The 20,531-nt window shown below is 36.9% G+C and overlaps 1 protein-coding gene across 1 annotated transcript in view; it reads right to left on the bottom strand.

The window, feature by feature from the left end:
• Nucleotides 1-20,531, bottom strand: part of LOC120334724 (GTP-binding protein Di-Ras2-like) — a 47,171-nt gene that overhangs the window by 5,974 nt on the left and 20,666 nt on the right. The window contains exon 2 of the mRNA XM_039402221.2: nt 16,471-16,638. Coding sequence (XP_039258155.1) covers nt 16,471-16,638 — 168 coding nt within the window. The remainder of the gene's footprint in view (nt 1-16,470; nt 16,639-20,531) is intronic.

The raw sequence follows: 20,531 nt of genomic DNA, 5'->3' as shown, positions 1-20,531 counted from the left end.
ATAAAAAGCACACAGAAATAAGCTAATTTATCGATATCATAAAACCCATTCCACACGGTAATAAAATGAAAAATCTTTAAATAAACATCGCGCGATTCATGCTACGCCCGCTTAGTAAACATTAAAATAATTAAAATTTCAAGGACGACGGAAGATTTAGCCATACTGTTGAAAAACATCATTAAATAGCGCGAAATTTGAAGGTAATTAAATTTCGTGAGTATTGGAATTTTTCTACGCAACGAGCAATGTAAAAAAACAGCGGGGCTCCCGAAGTATGCGAACCAAGATGGCGGACATCGGAATGTAATATGTGTACTAGGTTAGGGTTAGGCCATAATTTAAGGTATAAATACTACAGGAGGCTCTTGGCTAGTCTTCGAACTGATAATAGGACTAAAATAAGGAAAATTGGAAAAAAATTATCGCCTAACCCTAACCTGTTACCCATGTTACGCTCCGATGTCCGTCATCTTGGTTCGCATACTTCGGGAGGGCCAAAACAGCATTTTTTTGTATCATACATAGCAATTTTTCGTAGCTTGCAACGCTTTTTACACCCTCAAGATTCTTGAAAAGCCACGTTTTCAAGCTTGGGACCCGCTAGCTTATGCGGTTTAACTTGGTAATTTCAGACAATTTCGAACCAGAAAGGGTACTCCTGAAGTATGCGCACCAAGATGGCGCACAACCTGGACTCAGGTTGTGTACCAGGTTAGGGTTCAGGTTGTGCGACATCTTGGTGCGCGTACTTCGGGAGGTCCCCAGAAATGTTCCAAAAATAAGAGCTTATTATATATTAGTGCTTACTTGCCCGAAACCTTTTCTGAGAGAAGATAGGCAAGAAAAATATTGCGCATGATGAATCTAACCGCAAAAACCTAGTATATGAACATTATGTACTGCCGTCGAGTTACTCGAAAAACTAGATATTTTGTTAATTTTTTTTTATAGTGAAGTGTAAATTCCAAATCGTGTCAGGTAAATGCCGCGGCAGGGTTCATTGTCGGCATTTGGTTTTGCAAAACTGGGAAATTTACGGTAGACAAACATAGACCACGGGACTTTTGTATAACCTTCATATTGCGCAACAAGTATAACAACCAAAATTTTTGTGGTTAAAAATGAGCACATTTAAAGAAAATTTATTCAACGTAACGTGTCTGGGATAGTTTTTTTCAAATTTAGCGTGTGTAAAACCTTCAAATATTCATATTAAGTGAGATTCATACAATTGGTAATTCATATGTAGTGGGATTAATGCTAAGTTCTGGGTTAGGGTAGACACCATGCTTTGGCAGACGGTAATACATACAATTGAGACAAGTATGTGGCACGAAACTTTTTATTCCCCTAATCCGACTTTTTGATTTTACCGCAGCTCATAAGACGCTGCAATTTGCCGGTTGCACAAGTTGATGCACAAAGTAAATCCATTACACAATTTCTTTATCATCAATTTCATTATACGATTTTTGTTATGTATCTTCAATTTACGATTAACCGTATGATCACGGTTTGTCAACTCTAAATAGACGTGTTATGGAAAGTCCCCGATTTTGCAAAAATTCTCTCAAAATTATTTAGGGCTATGCTGGGTTCTAGGTTATAGGGTAGATATCATACTTTGGCAAAAAGTCAGACAAACAATTGAAATAAGTTTGAGGTAAGTCATTTTTCAAACCGATCCCTGTTATGTACTTTCAATTCGTTGCCCTTAACCGCACGATCGCGCTTTACATATCCCTAAATAAACGTGTCCTCTTAACTCTACAAGTATTCACGTGAAGTGCTATGTTCTGGGTTAGGGTAGATATCATACTTTGACAGAATGCTAGACATACAAATGTGCGACAGGAAATTTATAAAACACCTTGCTAGTCCTCAAAGAGGATATACCTTCGACTGACGCTTAAGCCATACCTAAAATGTTCATATGAAGTGGAATTTATGCCATATTCAGGGTTAGGGTAGATATCATGCTTTGGCAGAAGGTTAAACATACAATCGAGAAAAATATGCGACATGCCATTTTTGACACATCCCGATCCCTGTTATGTACTTTCAATTTGCGTTTAACCAATGCCCTTAGCCGCACAATCAGGCCTTGTTTAGCCCTAAATAAACGTCTTCTGGAAAGTCCGCAATTTTGCAAAAATATTTGAATTCTATGTTTTCATTGTCAATCGTGCGTGAAATATTTGTGAAGCGGGGTTAAATCACTCGGCGAGTTCGTTGTGTCTGAACGAAAAAACTGTTGCAAAAATGGGGATTTTACAAAAAAAAAAAAAACAGTAATTGCGATTATCTAAAGTGATTCAAGAGTCTTGCTGCACAAAGATATTTCTGTAACGTTTCGTCTGACGAAAGCCAGACTTCCTCAGGCATACATAGTTCAACAGCGGTTAAATGAAATGAAAGGTCATTGATGAAATCTCTCTGTTTTATGTTTAATAATTAAAGTATAAATTCAACAATGGTGTTATTTTGCTTTCTTCAAAACCTAATTTTTTGTGTACGGTTCAAGAGTGAAATACTTATACTGTAGTATTGAATTTGTACCTAGTTTAATTAAGTTGATTTATTGGGGTCTGAATGATGTGCTTTGAGTAAATTTTGTATTTTTACAAAAGTTTTGAGACAGACCCGATCCCTGTTATGTACTTTCTATTTGCGTTTAACCAATACCCTTGACCGCGCGATTAAGCTTTGTTTATCCCTAAATAAACGTGTCAACGCAAAATGGTGATTTTACGAAAAAAAACAGTAATTTTTTAAAAACAAAAATTATTTTAATTTTTCTAAAACTTAATTTTGTGTGCCCGCTGGACTCGATAATAGTATACCTGTAGTAATAATAAGTATTATTATTCGGTCATCCGTTTCGTCTAAACGTGTTTTGAAAAGTCCCGCTTTCATTTTTAATTAAGTTGATTTATTAGAGTCCGGATGATATGTTTTTAAATGTGATTTGAGTAAACTTTGCATTTTTCATAAATTTTTTGAGACACCCCCATTTCTTGTTATGTACTTTCAATTTAGGTTTAACCAATATCCTGAACCGCACGATCAGGCTTTGTTTATCCCTAAATAAACGTGTTCTGGAAAGTCCACGATTTTGCAAAAATATTTGGATTCTACGTTTTCATTGTTAATCGTGCGTGAAATATTTGTGAAGCGGGATTAAAGCACTGGGTGAGTTTGTTGGGTCTGAACGAAGAAACTGCTGCAAAAAATGGTGATTTTACAAAAAAAAAACAGTACTTTCGATTATCTGAATATTTAGGAAAATTATTTTTGATTTTTTCCAAACCTTATTTTAGTATTCTCATATCTGAATGTTTTAATTATCTATAATTCTGTCTTATATTTATTCTCGATATCGGAATTTTCCAAATGATTTATATTGCACCAAATCGCGATATAAGTCAAATTTTACTATAAAAGTCCATTTATACAAAAATCAAAGCAAAATGGAGGATTTTACACAAAAATACAGTGATTTTTATTTTCGGATTCTTGAAAAAAATTTCAATTTGTCGAAAACCGAACTACGTTGGCATGTGTGCTTGAAAATGATACTATTATAGTATTAAATTCAGCATCAGATTTAAATATAAATTATACAAACGTCTATAACTGACATGTGAAAACTACAGCCCGTGGGCCAAATCCGGCCCATTTGGTAAATTAATCTGGCCCGCCTGATGCTGCAATAACCAAACTAAAGCCAAATTTTGGAGGTTTAGCTAAAAATAGCTCATGAGTTTGTTGAGATTGGGATTAAATTCAGTTTTTTAGCTTATTGTTTTCCACTTTTGCTTTTGTAACACTGTAAATATTATTCATGAAATGTAACTTTTAACGTCAAACTTACATGGCCCGCCAGTCTAGGTGGGCAAAATTTTCCGTCCTTGGTCTAAAATCCTAGTACACCCCTGGCCTATAGTCGAAATTGAAAACAATCATGTTTTAAAAAGTCTACTCTACCCTTTCTTTGCAAAATGTACATTGGGGCCTGAATAATATGTTTTTGAATGTGGTTTGAGTATATCACGACTCACGACTTTTTAGAATTCAATTAAAAGGTTTGTTTTGCCTTGAAACGTGGGATGAGTAATGCTGGTGGGTGAATTAAGAGTTCGCAAAAGCTTTTTTATTTGCGTATTGTGATTTAAGAAGTTCATATTTTTTGCGCAAATGTATTTTTGTGGTCAATTAGAATAAAGTGTTTTTCATTATATGGGTCGCGACCCAAAACTGGGTCGCCTGGGAGTCTCGTTGGATCGCTTGTTTTTTCAACAAAAACTTAAAAGTTACTCATTTTATTTTTTAGTCGATTTTATTGTTTTTTTAATATTGGTTTTGGAGTGTTTCTCAATAGTAATTGTTTATACGGGAAGTATCACCGCGCAAACACAAGTAAATCGACACCACCATTTCAAAAACTCGTTGATGGTGGCAAACAAGAACATTTTTCTCACTTTGCGGAGATAAATGTCATGCAAAAGTTATTGTTTTATTTTAGTCATTCAATTGTGCGGCTATCAATGCACTACATGCAGTTTAGTAGCCTATGTGAGTATATCCTTGGGTCGTGAGATTGTACACAAAATTTTTGATTCCATTCATCTTTTTGATTTTTTTGGGTCGCTTGAAAAAATGACCCGAAAAATTAGAAAATTTGTTTGCGTCGAAAACGTAACGTGACTAATACCGAAGAATGAATTTCAAGTTTACGTAACGCACGTTTTACGCAATACTACTGTTTTGTTAAGTTCACGTTTTTACGTAGATGTAAATTTGTTGGTTAATTAAAATGTTTGCTCGCGTGAAAAACGCAGCATGAGTAATAGCGGTCGGTTCGCAACGAGTCTCAAAGAAATCCCGCACCAACCGAAATTTGTCTGTTGGTTGGGATAGGATTTATATATTTACCCCGAGGGAGAGAAAAGTCGATAAAGCGGCTTAATCATATGGTGAACAAAGTCCTCTCCTCCCATGTCCACAAGTCCATTTTAGGTTGGGATTAGTTAGCCAATTATTCGCTTCAAATAAATGGACTTGATGGTGGAGTGAAGGAAACCGCAGCAATTCTCTCGCACATTATTCTCCCCACGGGATTCGAACTTGCGGACCCACGCAGGGTAATCAGAGGTGCGGTGGCGAGCGTGTTCCTAACACTTACTTGACTTGCGTTCAAGCCTATTGGGATTTTGAAACTTCACGTTTCGTTGCGGAAATGTTTTTACGTAAACTTCTTTGCCCATAGGTTGGTCCTAGCTGACCATAGCTAACAAAGTTAAATTCTTGATGTTTCTTTTCTCTTCGTCTACATGAGCAATGGTTTCCGCAGAATCAAAACAAAAATGTCCAAAATGGGGATTTCCCATTGTGGAATTCCCGGTATTTAATTAAACTCTTTACCGAGTACTCATAGGTTTCAGTTACAAATTTCTGCGAATCGACCTGGACTTTGGCAAGATTTCAATAGCCATTGAATGGACAAGCTTCTATCGCATTCCAACGATCAGATTTCTGACAAAAGCGAATGTCATGTGATTTTCAAAGGCGTGGCACAGGCGAGTAACGGGGCTGCGTGCCTCTTCCCTCTCCGTTAAGCGGAGTTCTATTTAAAGCTAAAGGACCGATTGAACGGATTGGGGTGACCACTTTTGCTGGGCAATATGTGATGATTTCAGAATCGAATCGAATCTAGAATGTTTGAAAGATATAAGTTGTATTGACTGTTTTATTGCAATGGGTCCTTCAGACACATAAATCAGTGAAAACATGTAATCTATCACTCGGACAGTTCTCTGACTGTTCAAACACAAAAAGAAACATGTTTCATCTATAACTCACTCGGAAGAAAAAAGTCATATGTGAGAATTGCATTTAAAAAATTAGATATGAATAAAAAAATTGAGGGAATCATCTTGACCTGCGGGCGGACAGAAAAAAAAACAGGATGGCGGTGATTCGAAATTCCCGCCTGAACCGATTCGAATAATTTACTATTCGATTCGACTGGAATATTCGATTCGAAATGCACAGCCCTCGTGACGACACGTTCACAGATAATTTAACGTTATTAAAAATTGTCCTTTACATACTTTTGACATATTTATCTAAATAAATTTGAGGCATGGCGTCGAAATGAGACTAAGTGCTAAATTTACATACCGGTATATTTCATTACTTTTTTATACCCGAGGTCCCAGAATTCGAAGGTTTTAATTACATATTTCTGCGAATCGGCTCGGGACTTTGCCAAGAGTTCAATAGCCATTTCAACGGCGAGTTTCCGCTGCATTCTGGCGATCAGATTACCGACAAAAGCGCAATTTAGCGTGATGTCTGGCAAAGTTCCAAAAGCGTGGCGAAGATAAAGATAATTTCGAGGGTCGTGTACCCTCTCCGCGTATGAGCAAAGGTTGAGAACCATCGAATTATAAAATATGTTTCCGTCAAAAACGTAATTCGAAACGATTCGAAATGAGACTAAGTGCTAAATTCACATATATTCCATTACTTTTTTTATATTCGAGGTCCGATAATTCGAAGGTTTTAGATACACATTTCTACGAATCGGCTCGAGACTGCCAAGAGTTCAATAGCCATTTCAAGGGCGGGTTTCCGCTGCATTATGAAGATCAGATTACCGACAAAAACGAATGCCACGTGGTTTTTGAAGGCGCGACACAGCCAGACAGACGGGTAACCGGGGCCGTGTCCCTCTCCGTTCAGCGGAGGGCTATTTAAAGCTAACGGGACGATTGAACGAGTTGGTTGAACCCACATTCACAGTTATTCAACGTCTCCAAAACATTGTCCCGCTTTACAAACTTTTGATAGGCTTATATAAAAAAAATTGAAGCATGACATCGAAATTTTACCAAGTGCTAAATTTGCATATATTTGATTACTTTTTTATACCCGAGGTCCGAGAATTCGAAGGTTTAATTACACATTTCAACGAATCGACTCGGGACTTTGCCAAGATCTCAATAGCCATTGAAAAGTCGAGTTTCCGCCGCATTCCGACGATGAGATACCGACAAAACGTAATTTAGAGTGATGTCAGGCAAAGTTCCAGAAACGTGGCGGAGATAGGGAGCTTCGAAGGTCGTGTGTCTTCCTTTTGCGTTCAGAGAGCGGTTACAATCTAAATCGGGGGGGGGGGGGGGGGGGGGGGGGCAAGGTTTTTTGGATCAGGTGCCAAAAAGTTAGCCCATCTAGACTGGCGGGCCATGTAAGTGTGACGTAAAAAGTTACTTTTTTTTGAACAATATTTACAGTGTTACAAGAGCATAAGTGGAAAACAATGGGCCCCGTGCCAAAACAAAACCTAATCTCAACAAATTCTTTGAGCTATTGGTGGGCCAGATTGAATTAGCCAACGGGCCGGATTTGGCCCGCGGTAGTTTGCACATGTCCGATCTAAATATGTCGGTAACAGATAAAACGGGAGATTGGGCGGGACGGGGTGGCAACATAACTTCAAGTCATTCGACTTTTCTTGAGTTAGCAATACATTGCCTTTGCACGTCATTTACATACTTCTTGCTGGATTAACAAACAGAAGTTAAACTTTGCATATCGAAATGTCACTTACAGCTATATATATACAAATATGCACACTGCGTTAATTGCAATATGAAAAAAGGAAAGCAAACAAAATGTCAAACGATCCGTCGTAAAAACTAAAACATGACGACGCGTCGTAAAAAATTGCGATTTCTTCAGGGCAATTAATAGGGTGGGCTGGGTGGCACAAGTCAAGTTTCTGCGAATGAACCCGGTTGTAACCAAAGGCTGAGACGGCGCGTCGTCTATTTTTAAAGTTTCCCCATAATTGGCAAAGAGTGAGGACATATTTCAATACAAATATATTTCTGTAACGTTTCGTCTGACCAAGGTCAGACTTCCTCAGACATATAGTCCATAAGTAATATTTGTCCTAAAAGTGTCTAGAATCTCAGAAATTCGAATTTTTCGCGTCGTCTGAAATTATTTTTTAAAATGTAAAATTATTGAAAATTTTAAGAACGAAATAAACTTTTCATTTCGACATTCCGCAGTTTTTCCACAAATACACCCGGGCACCCGGCTGGTTACCACTATAAAATATATAATAGCTATAAAAGTTTAGCCATCACAGTTACATTAGAAAAAAATTTAGGAATTTGAAAAGACGTTGAGAAATCCCTACCTATCTATTCGAAAACATGTTTATGAAAGCTTTTAACATTTATAGAAGTTTTAATTCAATTAAACCGTGACCACTTTCCAATAAAATATTTATCGAACTTCAAGAGTTCTGAAAATTGTTTACCGGAAATTTACGTCAGCGTTCGTTAGAAAATTGCGCAATATTGCATAACAAGAGAGTTTTCCTTTCATATACGGCGATTATTCGGGCCTTTGTCTCCTATAAATGCAGCCACTGATATCTGACGATACGTTATGAGTTGCTCTTATTTGAGAGGACGGAAGAAAGAGCGTTGCCAGGAATTTTCAAATGGGGGGCGAGTTTTCAAGAGTCTTGAGGGTCTAAAAAACGTATAAATCTACGAAAATTTTTATGTATGATATGAAAAATGCCCTTTTCCTTTCAAAAGAAGGGAGATTCAGATACGCAACAACACGAATGAACCGGAAATTTACGTCAGCGTTCGTTAGGGAATTGCGCAAATTGCATAAAAAGAGAATTTTTTTTATATAAGGCAATTATTCTCGCCTCTGTCTCCCTGTACAAGCAGCCACTGATATCCAACGATATGTTCGGAGCTACGATATTTAAAATGACTGGAATATGGCACTTTTGGCCCCGAACAAGGCCATGTATAAGCAGATGTTGGAACTAGTTCGACAATTCCTTACGTGTCGCCATTATCGATTCGTTTTCGAAACCAAAATTCTACTTTTTTACAAAATTGGATACATGACAAGAAACGCGAAACAAAGGATAGACAGTTCGTCGCTCTACCCCGTAACACAAAGTTTTTATCGCAATCAATTTCGTCTTCCACATTGTTAACGAGACAGAAAAATATGCGTTATCATTTTCTCATGTCCTGGTGCGCTTAACCAATATATCACCACACGTATAAATTCCGTGTTCCCCTTGTCATATTTTGTAAATTCGAACGTTTAATCAAATTCAGTTTCCGACATTTTATGTGTTTATGTAATTTGCGGTGACCGTACATTTGAACCCATGTGTATATCCGCGGGTTCAATCCATATGAGGGTGCGAAAATCCATGAGTTAGGGTTAGTATGGGTTCAAATATCCGTGAAAAAAAAAATTCCATACGTGCAATAGTATGCAGGTGCAATTGCCGTGGGTTAAATTACGGGTTCAAATGTACGTGGGTTCAAATGTAATGGAACCGTAATTTGCATATGTTGTCCCTACACGACCCTATTTTATCCCAGTTCCACGTCCTGTCAACTCTTCCAGACTTCTCGACATATTTAGAATGACTAGTTGTCTCTAGTCTGTGCCAACCAGACCAGAATATTGATTTTGGGAATAAAATTTGGCGGCATATCAGAATTTTGCAGTAGTACTCAATTAGTAATGTCTCAAAGTAATGTCAAGTGCACTCAGTTCGTCAGTTATACTCGTCGTAGGTCGCGCCACCGTATAGGTCGCACTATTAGTTTTGTGTTAAAAAAGTTTAATTTAGAGTTGACTCGCACATAAGTCGCACCGAAAATTTAGAGATTTAAAAGGCCCTTTCCCTATGCTTTTTTGCATAGATAACTTCCTACTTTTTTTGTTGTAGGGCTAAAATCAAAATATGTTTATCGACACTTGTGAGCGATAATAAGTGCATGTACGCAAGCGCAGACCATGCGATTTTCATGAATAACCAACTCGCTGTTCCGACTTGGTGGCGATTTGGACTTATTTCGAGCGGATGGGACTTATGTGGAGCGGACTGGTCGCAACTGAATTTTTTTTTAAATATATAAGGAAAAAAATTGCGCCCTATCTGCGAGTATGTGACTTTTTCATTGTGCTAGATCTTCCAATCTTATAAATTACTGAAAACATAGAATACATCACTCAGGCAGTTTTCTGAGCGTTCACACACAATAAGAAACATGTTTCATCAATACCTCAGAAGTACGAGAAGAGTGAAAAAACAGTACAGCCAGGGGGGAGTAGAACCCCCCACCCCCCCTTTTGGAATGTGTAAAAACGACGACTAATAGGCGCGACTTGCCACGCGCCTAATAAGCGCATAAAACTTTATGGCTCCGGATGCCGTCAAGTAGAAGCGACGTGATTGTGACTGAATAAGGCGATTTATGGACCTTTCCCCGACCTTTGACCCCCGTAAATTTCTTCCTATACTTTGCCATCGCAAAATTTTCGGTGCTTATTTAAGTGGTTTTGCGAGTTGGCGCCTGTAAAATGAAGTATTTTGCTTCAAACCATTATTCTGATTCATAGCATTCAACAATCTGTTTTTTAAAAGTACCGGTGAATAATTTTAGCCTAGTCTATTGCAGCTATTTCTACACTAATTTTTTATTACTGCAGTTAAACTGAAACTTCTAAGAAGACAAAGTGATCATTGAATTATTTGATTTACATTTAAATATCTGAAACAGAACTAAAAATTAACGAATAGATTTCGAAAACGCGAAAACGAGGTAATGTTTACGACGACGCCTGAAAATCAGTCTGAGCGAGAAAAGTGTCTGAGCGGATGCGAAACCACGTCACTCTTTGCATCTTGCTGATTGGTCAATGTCCCGAAGTAAACAAGGAAGTCGATGCTCGGGGAAACATCCATTCAGTTTCGATTTCTAGAACATTCTGTATCACACATAGCAATTTTAAGAATATCAGTTCTCTTAGAAACTCGCGTTTCGCGGCTTCCGGCCAGACCACCTGTTGCTGTCAAACTTGGCAATTACAAATTTCGGCGCTCCGAAAATATTCGTACTAAGATGACGCACAACCTGAACCGGGCACACATACTATTTTCGGGTTGTGCGACATTTCGTACACACCTAAATTTCAGAACCCCCCCCCCCCCCTCTTTGAAAATTACTGGCCACGCCCCTGAGTACAGCGGCAATCGCTGTATGCCAGAAGATGCTGAAACTTCGCAGAATAATAGAAGTGCATTACATGTAAGTAATACCCGTCATACTTGAACGGGGTAAAAGCTAGGTTATATGTTGGCACTATAGGTATGTCGCGCCTAGAAATTGAAAAACTTGGCCAGCAATTTATTTCGCATCGTCATTATTAATTCGTTTTTCGAAACTATAATTCTACTTCTTTTTCAAAATAGGATGGACGACAAGAAACGCGAAACGAAAAATAATCTGTTCGTCGCACGAACCTGCGTCACAAAGTTTCCATAATTTTTACAAGGTGTGGCCAAAAAATTTTGCTCGATTTGATAGAGATTAAAAAGCTCTTTGCCTTTATTTAGTTATAAATCTTATTGTTCTTGTAGTTCTCATTTATCATACAACAAAATTTATTTACACTTTCAATTGTTATTACTACAAAATCGGACGAAAAAAAATTGGACACCACGTATAAACACTAAAGAATATAGCATAGGACCTGACTTATAAGAAATCGCGGTAATCGAACAATTTGGCCAACAGTTCATTCCCGGCACCTGCCACATCATCCACTCTTTTTCGAACCCAAAACTCGTTTCATTTTGTATTATTCATTCTTTAACAGAGGGGAGAGGGGGCTATAATGATTTAGTAATATTTACTTTATATAACATTTCGACCTTTACGAACGAACTCAGTGAAATTTTGAATAAATAAAAAAAAGTTTTGATAACAACAAAAGAGTCAACTTAAGCCTCATCAACACCGCAAAAAGCGCGGAACAAAAAGTAGTCAATTCGTCGCACGACCCCGCGTCACAAAGTTTTTAACGTTAAAAATGACTCATTTAAAACACTTAATATATCTCTAAAGTAAATATTGGTTGAAAGTTGATAATATGTGATCGTACGATAACAATAAAACTGTTTGTTTGAAGTATTTGGAAAGCGCGATCCGAATCATAATCGAGGCATATTTTGATATGATAATATCACTGTTCCACAAGAGAGCAATGCTCAAATATAAAGACTTGAGATTCGCGTAGCGGTTTTGAATTTGGACGTGTTACTAGACTTTCCGATGTTCGAATTGACATGGGTAGGGTCATATATGTAAATTTTACATATATATATGACTTTACCCATATCAATTTACCCATGTCAATTAACATTGTTAAACAAACAAGTAAAGCGGTCACCGTTATTTCGATAACTATATCACTGTTTGCCGGAATTTAGACGCCGAGACACTCAAAGGTCACAGATACGGAATACTATTCCTAGAAACTGTTTTTCTTTTAGCAAGGCTTTGTACACGAAACCAGTGATGTGCAAGGAAACACTATTTTGAAAATCCGGAATCTATCCGGTTCGGCATTGGCCACCCAGTTTATTACACGATAGATTAGCTGGTGGGGAGTTTACATTTTCATAATTTACAACATAATATATTACATTTATGACTTGGTCACACGATTTAGTCACTGATATTGTTTGTCAAATCAAGTGACAAATATGACGTCCTTCTAATTACGAAAATGAGATTTTATTACGAATTTTTGAGTGATTAACCTAGTGGATGATTGTCTCAAAACTCCCAATCTATAAATTTTATAACTAAAATGAAATCAACACTGAATTCTAAAATTATATATTTATTATATTCATAATTTACGACATATTATATTACATTTACGGAAACTAACGGTCAAGTTACTGGACTTACGTCAGATCTAACAACGGTTGTTAAAACAGATGACAAATATGACGTCATCACAATTACGAAAACTATGACGTCATAATAATTACGAAAATGAGTGCTGATCATCATATGTCGCATCTCAATTTCAAACACAGCGATCGACAATTTTGCGAATGGATTATAATTAAGTAGACGATGAATTTGCGTTCGCCGTCCGGCAATGACGCCACAATACAACGATTGTGACAAAACCATCACGGACCTGCCAAAAATCGATGCGTGAGAATTGTGCAATCAACAGCTCGCCCAGGTGTAAAAATAGAACCCAAGCCATTTGTAACATATTCTAAAGATGAAATAACTTTTGTGCAAAATGTACTAGCTTACCGAAAATTTAGGGTGCAATCATAATACACAAACAGAAGTTCAAGTGTTAAATGAATTTTCTTCGTTTTTATAGAATTATTAAGAAATTATGAGTTAAGTTTTTTGTTATACTACCCAAACCAACCATAAAAAAAAACGATAATTGTTGTTAATGGATTTATTCGAAACAAATACCGAGTTATTATAAGACTCCATATTCAGCTTCTCGTGATTTCGTTGAAAAGTACTTGAGACCTTCCCAAACTAAACTTTATCCGTAAACTTTTATATTTCCCGGAATATCACCGATACTCGATCGAAAGATGTTTGTTTACTTTGGGTCTCATGACGCATATGTGATGGAATTAATTATTCGTCTGTCAGGACAAAGTAAATGGAAGTCAGAGCGCCATTATTTGCACAGACACATAGAAACGCTGAATAGTCTAAATAGCGGCGAGATATTCCCGTGCCCAAGCAGGGCTAGTAACCACGACTAGAGGGTCTGATTTCAATTCACAATACCTGGAGTAATAAGTTAAGTATACGATTCTACGACATGTGGCATTTCAAACAATCAACTATTCCCATATCTTATTTCTGGGCGGGTAACAGGACAAGAGAGCTTGAAATAAATGATAATAAAATTAAATAGTTATAGGTCTGGGTTCGTAAAATGAATATCCGGGTTTGAGGTTGAACTTCCGGGTTTACGTAGGGTTTAATGGTGGATTTTGGTGACTTTTCACGGTTTTTGCGAGGTTTTCGGTGGTTTATGCACGGTTTTTGGTGGCTTATCCCGTTTTTTCACTGTTTTTGCAAGTTTTTTGGTGTTTTTTCACAGTTTTTGCAGTTAAAAGTGACTCAGACTTTTCATCAATTAATAACCGCCATTTGGACTTGACTCATTAATTGACCCGAGAACTAAATACCGCACAGAGCATTCGTCTTGCGTTCTTTTCAACGTTTTCAGGAGAACAGGATTCTCTTCGTGTCGAAAACAGTTCCCAAGCGTATAAAAGGTTGTTCGTATGAAATAATTTTTATTATTTTTGCGAGAGCTATTTTTCCTCGGGGAATAGTTGACTCGTTATCTTTGAAGACGACCTTCGCTTTGAAGTTCGTGACACATTTATGAAGTCATAATGATACAATGTTTTCAATTATTTTGAAATAATACCATTATCATGTAAGAATGACTCAAGTCGTCCGAGCGCAATTTATTCGATGAAATCGTCAGCGTGACGTCATTCCAAATGAATAAATTTGATTGGATCAAGTCAAGGAAGTCATGCGTAGTAAATTTGTTACGACAATTTTCTTTTCCCCGGGGGTAAAACATAAAAACATTTCACTCAAATTTGAAAACTTTAAAAATTAAAATTTCGATACTTGCATAATAAAAAAGCTGCGATTAACCGCGAATAGTTATTTCGTGGGAAACCGTTTTCGCGAAAAATAGAATTGAAGTAAAATGCTTAGATATGAAAAGAGGAGTCCGCCCCTACGCGCCCTTTAAGGGTGAGCGTCTCTTGGACGTTCTCAAAAACTCCGGTTCTTCCCTTACGTAGTTAGTGGCTAATTTTATGGAGCCTTGTTTGGGGAGGAAGTGTGAAAACGCGTTTTAATAAAATATTCTTTTATCAATTTCATACGACCTCGCTACACAATAAAGCATATCGATTTTCACAAGTCAAATCCGTGATTGTTTTGTCACATTCGCCGTATTGTGACGTCATTGTCGGACGACGAACGCATATTCCTCGTCTGCTTAATTAAAATCATTTCAAAATTGCCAATATGCGTTCGCATCGCTGTGTCTGGTGTCGTGATGCAATATATCATAACAGGCATTTATTTTTGATATCTTTAAGAAAAAAGAGCCTCATCTCTGGGCAAGGTTAAGGGCAATCACTCCGATGTAAAGAGACTCATCCATGAGCAAAGTAACGAGCACTCAGTCAACGCGCACTCAGTCAAAGGTGAAGAAGACTCATTTTTGAGCAAAGTTACGCGTCCTCACTCAGAAGTAAACAAATCACGGAATTTACGTGAATTTAATATTGTCATTGCTAACAGTACCCAGTGAAGGCACTATTATCGGGTAGCCGCGAGTACATCTTATCCGACACGTTTAAAAACAAGAAAGACAACAAACGAAAGTCATGGCGAATATTACCTTGTAAAGACTTTGGTAGTGATCTCCTGAGAACCACCCCTTGGCCCATTAGTGCACCCGGCGGGCCCGTTCAGAAACTCTGGTCTAATATATGAATCCTATGGCGTGATTTTCATATTTACGTTTTCTTCGAACGCAATTATTTTACCGATTTAGAAATAATTATAGCAATTTGAAACTAAATTGCCTCGAGGTCGAATGGTCAGACTTCTGGAAATTTCATATCATATCGCACATATTTTTGAAATAATTTGATCAAAGCAACGCTTGGAAGGAAACGCGCATTCACTTAGAAGTAAATACCTAATTATGAGCAAAGTTACAGAGAACCACTGGAATGCCAAAAAGTACTGCAACTACATAGAATTATAGGCATTCGCAGAAAATGCTGATATAGACGCGCGACTTGAATTGTTATTCATATTCATTGCTTTATTTGGTAAATAGATAACAAGGCCCAAGGTCATCAGCTAAGATCTTGATTTAGAGAAAAATCTAGAAAAATTACTTAGCATCCGGTGCAGTTTTGCCAATATTGTTTAGTTATTCAGTATATGTGAACCCTCGGTTGAAAGCCACTGCAAACGAGCACCATTTATCCCTCGTCCATCTAACACAATAATATAAAACAAGGGAGAGATGCTCAAATATATGTACACAATGTTGTATGGGTGTGCAGTCGGTCAGGGTATAGCCTACCGGCGCGATACCGCAGTGTTCATGACTACGCCGGACCACAAGATCACTATTCGCTAACAAAACGATCTAAATGTACACTATGACAGGGCTACTCAACTGGCGGATCGCGGTCCGAATCCGCCCCTTTCGACTATTCAATTTGTACCGTCTGCTTGATATTCGATACCATTTTCATACACAACTGTACAGTTCGTCGTACTGGTACCGATGTGCGACATTTGTATCCATATTTGTGAGTTATTCATTGCTCTTGTATTTAATTTAATATAACATTTGAAGTTTCGTTTATTTAATGAAATAAATTTTCTGTAATGTACGGACCCCAGTAAGTTTGAAGTTTCGTAAACGGACCTTTGGTAAAAATAGTTGAGTAGCCCTGCACTATGATACCAAAAAACGAAAATAATAATCCACGCCAACCTGTCTGTATGTATCTTCAATAGTTGGTACATAACTCTCTCGAAATGTTCCTTTGATGAACCTCAAAACGAGAGAACTTTTTCCCACGCCTCCGGCGCCAAATACTACAACTCTATAATCGTTACTTTGTTCAGGCATACTACGTAAACGGTGTGAGGGTACGGGGGTCTGTGAGAAAAAAGAGAAAAATATGAGGTTAGATTATATTTGAAATAATTTTGAATTGGAGTATACCAGACATGGGCAAAGTACGGCCCGCGGTCCAAATCCGGCCCGCTGGGTTAATCAATCTGGCCCGCCTGATGCTGCCACAACCAAACTGAAATCAAATGTTGATGTTTTAACTAAAAATAACTCAAGGATTCTGTTGAAATGCGGTTAAATTTAGTTTTGACACGAGGCTCATTGTTTTTCACCTTTGCTTTGTAACACTGTAAATATTGTTCTCAAAATGTAACGTTTTACGTCACACTTACATGGCCCTCCTGTCTAGGTGAGCAAAATCTTTGGCCCCTGGTTTAAAAACCTCGCCCATCTCTGGATTATACGGTCATTACTTTCTCTGGACTCGAAAAACAGATAAAACGACCACTATACAACATTATTTAAAAATTTGCCAAATTGAGAATATGGGCCGCACTCTCTCTCTATATTGTGACGTTACGTTTGTTATTTTATGACGTCAAAGTTTCTTTGTTTATATTTGACCTCCACGCTATTATTGATACGACCCCCAACCCCCAACGTCCCTGCTTTAACTTCTTTGCCGTTCAAACCACCCTCTAACGATTTCCTTGAAATTATAATTCCCAATTTCATTCAAATAAACTTTCTGGCAACCCTCACGCTCTCTGTTGTGACAGCAGATCGAGACGGGTATTGCTTCATTCGAATGAATTCCGCTCACGTATGTATTGTTAAATATTTGAGAGCTCAACGATTTTGTGGTTGCAAGTCATTAATTTTTCATGCAGTCTGAGAGGCTCCGTTGGAGAAATATAGAATTCTGTCTCGTCCACGCTTGAATTGATAAAAATTACATTTTGGTAGCATTTCTCATATATGTTACATACGTATATATACCGTGTTCCCCTTTTTATCTTATGATGGGTTTTAGATTAAGAAGGCTTAGATATGTCAGAGGACCTCGAAACCGCATTAATGCATGCACGTGTGACACTCTCGCCGCAGGGTCGGAATAATGACTCAAAATTCTTGTGACGAATTGTTTTCGTAAGGATTTCGCAATGATAAATTGTGCTCCGACTCTGCATGTTTAAGAATCGTAAGCGGGTTCACGATCCCGGAATTAAATACGGAAATAACATCATGAATTAGAGATGGATTGTGTTCGATTCTAATTTTTGCAGAATCGTAAGCAGGGTCACGATCCCGGAACTGAATCCGGAAATACTGGAAAGATTAGATGAATTGCGAATTTCGATTTGTGCCTATCGATTGCGAAATTGTAAAATGGTTCATGATCCCGGAACTGAATTCGTAAATACAAGATAGATTACACGACTTTGTTGAGATTGTAATCAAATTTAGTTTTGTTACCAGGTGTTTTGTTTTCCAAGTTTGCATTTGTAACACTATAAATATTGTTCCTACGTCACACTTACATGGTCCGCCATTCTAAGTGGGCAAAAATTTCGGCCTCTGATCCAAAACCTTGCCCACACCTGGACTCTAAGGTTTTAAAACGGTTCACGAAAATACCTAATCGTTTATTTCCGTCTTAAAATAAAACTTTAAACAATTCTACGAAATTGATTAATTCATATAGATCACAAGTTAAATTACTACCTTTATAGTACTAATTATTGTGTATAATTATGGTATAAAGTGACTCGGCAAGTATACGATCATTTATTTAACCGTTCTTGTTATTTTCTGTCAATTGCTATAACTACTTATAATTGTATAGGGGTGTCCATACAGTCTTTAATTTTTTTTAAAATTGCAAAGGGAATTTATATCGATACCATATATTATTTCGGTCATGACAGATGTATTAAATGAAGTCAAAATACTTGAACGATTACTGACTAGAAAAACAACGAATCTGGTTAAGATATATCAACAACTGACTTGATAACAAAATTGTAAAGGGATTTTATGGACACCCCGTATTTTATTTTTTGTTCATATTCCGTTATTTTAGTAGTCTATTATAAAGAGGAAATACAATTTTGAATAAATAATTCCATCCATCTAAATTCAGTTTTTTCTGGTCTATTTTTTCAGTTCTCACACTCGCTCGTGCTATTATGATTATCTGCACTATTCTTTTTTTTTCAATTCTACGCACAATCGCGGTATAAAGAACTGTGTATAATTGTATTTTATTTTTCGCTTATATTCTGTTATTTTGATAGTCCATAAAGAAAAAAGGCAATTAAAAAAAATGAATTCCATCCGTCTAAATTTAGTGTTTTCTGAACTATTTTTTTTTCAGTTCTCCACACATTCGCTCGTGCTATTACGTTTTTGAAAGTTTCGGAACTTTTAATAATGTTATTACTCTGTGCAATATGTATTCCTGAAGCAACGGTTGAAATTATATTATGTCAATGGTACTCTCATTCTATATTTATTTGCATAGATATTGTAACTATTTTATGCGGATATTATGTACAAAGCCTCCCCGCCAAGAAAACAACACCCGCCAACAGTATAAATAAGAAAATTATTATAGCAAATATCCAGTTTGGGTTATGAATGCAGCAAGCTCTGTAAATTCAATTTTTTTAAATCATTTCAACATTTTTGCATTAGTATCGAGCGATTTATACAATATTCCCTTATTTTGATAATCTATTATAGAGAAGAAATAAAATTTCAAATAAATAATTCCATCCGTCTAAATTCAGTGTTTTCTGGACTATATTTGTGTGAGATTTAGGAAAAACATGCTTTTGCAGGTGCTCCAGAAGTGTGTGTGCCAATATATTTAGTTCGCCTACTTTACATCAACTTGTGTAAAGGGACTAAAATCTATAGGCACTTGGCTAACACTGACAGTCCCCGAGCTCGTAATAGAACTAAAATAAGAAAAATCTGAACAAAATTAGGGCCTTACCCTAACCTGGTACACACACTACGGGAGTACCAAAAGAATGATAATTATACTGACTAAGTCATTCAAGAGTCAAAGCACAAATATATTTAAGAAACGTAGTGTGTGTAATTTATGAAACCAAGGTCAAACATACATAGCTCAACTACTATTAATAGAATAGAAGCAAGATAGGCAGTTACTCAGAATCCGATCGATAACAAAACTTACTTTATCTTCTTTTAAGCGGTTCCCGCTCAAACATTTTACCCGCACTGTCAACGAACAAACTAGAAATAATGCAATTGTTTATCACAATGCTTCTGGTGAATTCCTATTCTTTGAATCATTATCTTACTTTATTTGCTTTATGTCGTCACGAGATTCCTTCTACACGCCACAATGCTTACATCCGATTCAATTATGATAAAACAAACATTTCAAAAACACGACTGTGACGTGATAAAGTTGCGGACAGATGGGGTTTATTGCGTCATAACAACATTGTTTGTTTAAAAGCTATTTGTCACTTCCGTTGTTAATGCCTAATGCGATTTTTGGTAAAATCCAGGCTTATACTTAGTAAAATTCACAACTGGTAGCAACCAATATACTTTAACTTGCTTCTTTTTCCCAATACATACTATAGCAGAAAGGAGTGAATACGCATTCCAACTTTTCTTGATTGGAAAGTGGCATTATAAAATATTAGAAATAACACGGGAAACACCATTTGCTGTTTTAGGGTGGCTCGTGACAGATTGAAGACGCTTTTTAGACATTGCAAATCGCATTGTGTTCTATAACTAGCGATGAATAGTCAGCGGTAAACTGACTTATACTTGTTAAAACGCACATCTAGTAGCAAGTAAGCAACTTAGTTTAACACGTGTCTCTTTCTCAATACATATCAGACCGCTATACCATAATACAAACCATACCTATAACTATACCATAATACAAACACACGTGTTATATATAATCTAAGTTACCAGTAAAC

Source organism: Styela clava, chromosome 1 (genome assembly GCF_964204865.1).
Source record: "Styela clava chromosome 1, kaStyClav1.hap1.2, whole genome shotgun sequence".
Taxonomy (NCBI): Eukaryota; Metazoa; Chordata; class Ascidiacea; order Stolidobranchia; family Styelidae; genus Styela; species Styela clava.
The sequence above is the reverse complement of the archived record's forward strand: the minus strand, read 5'-3'. Positions and strand labels throughout refer to the sequence as shown.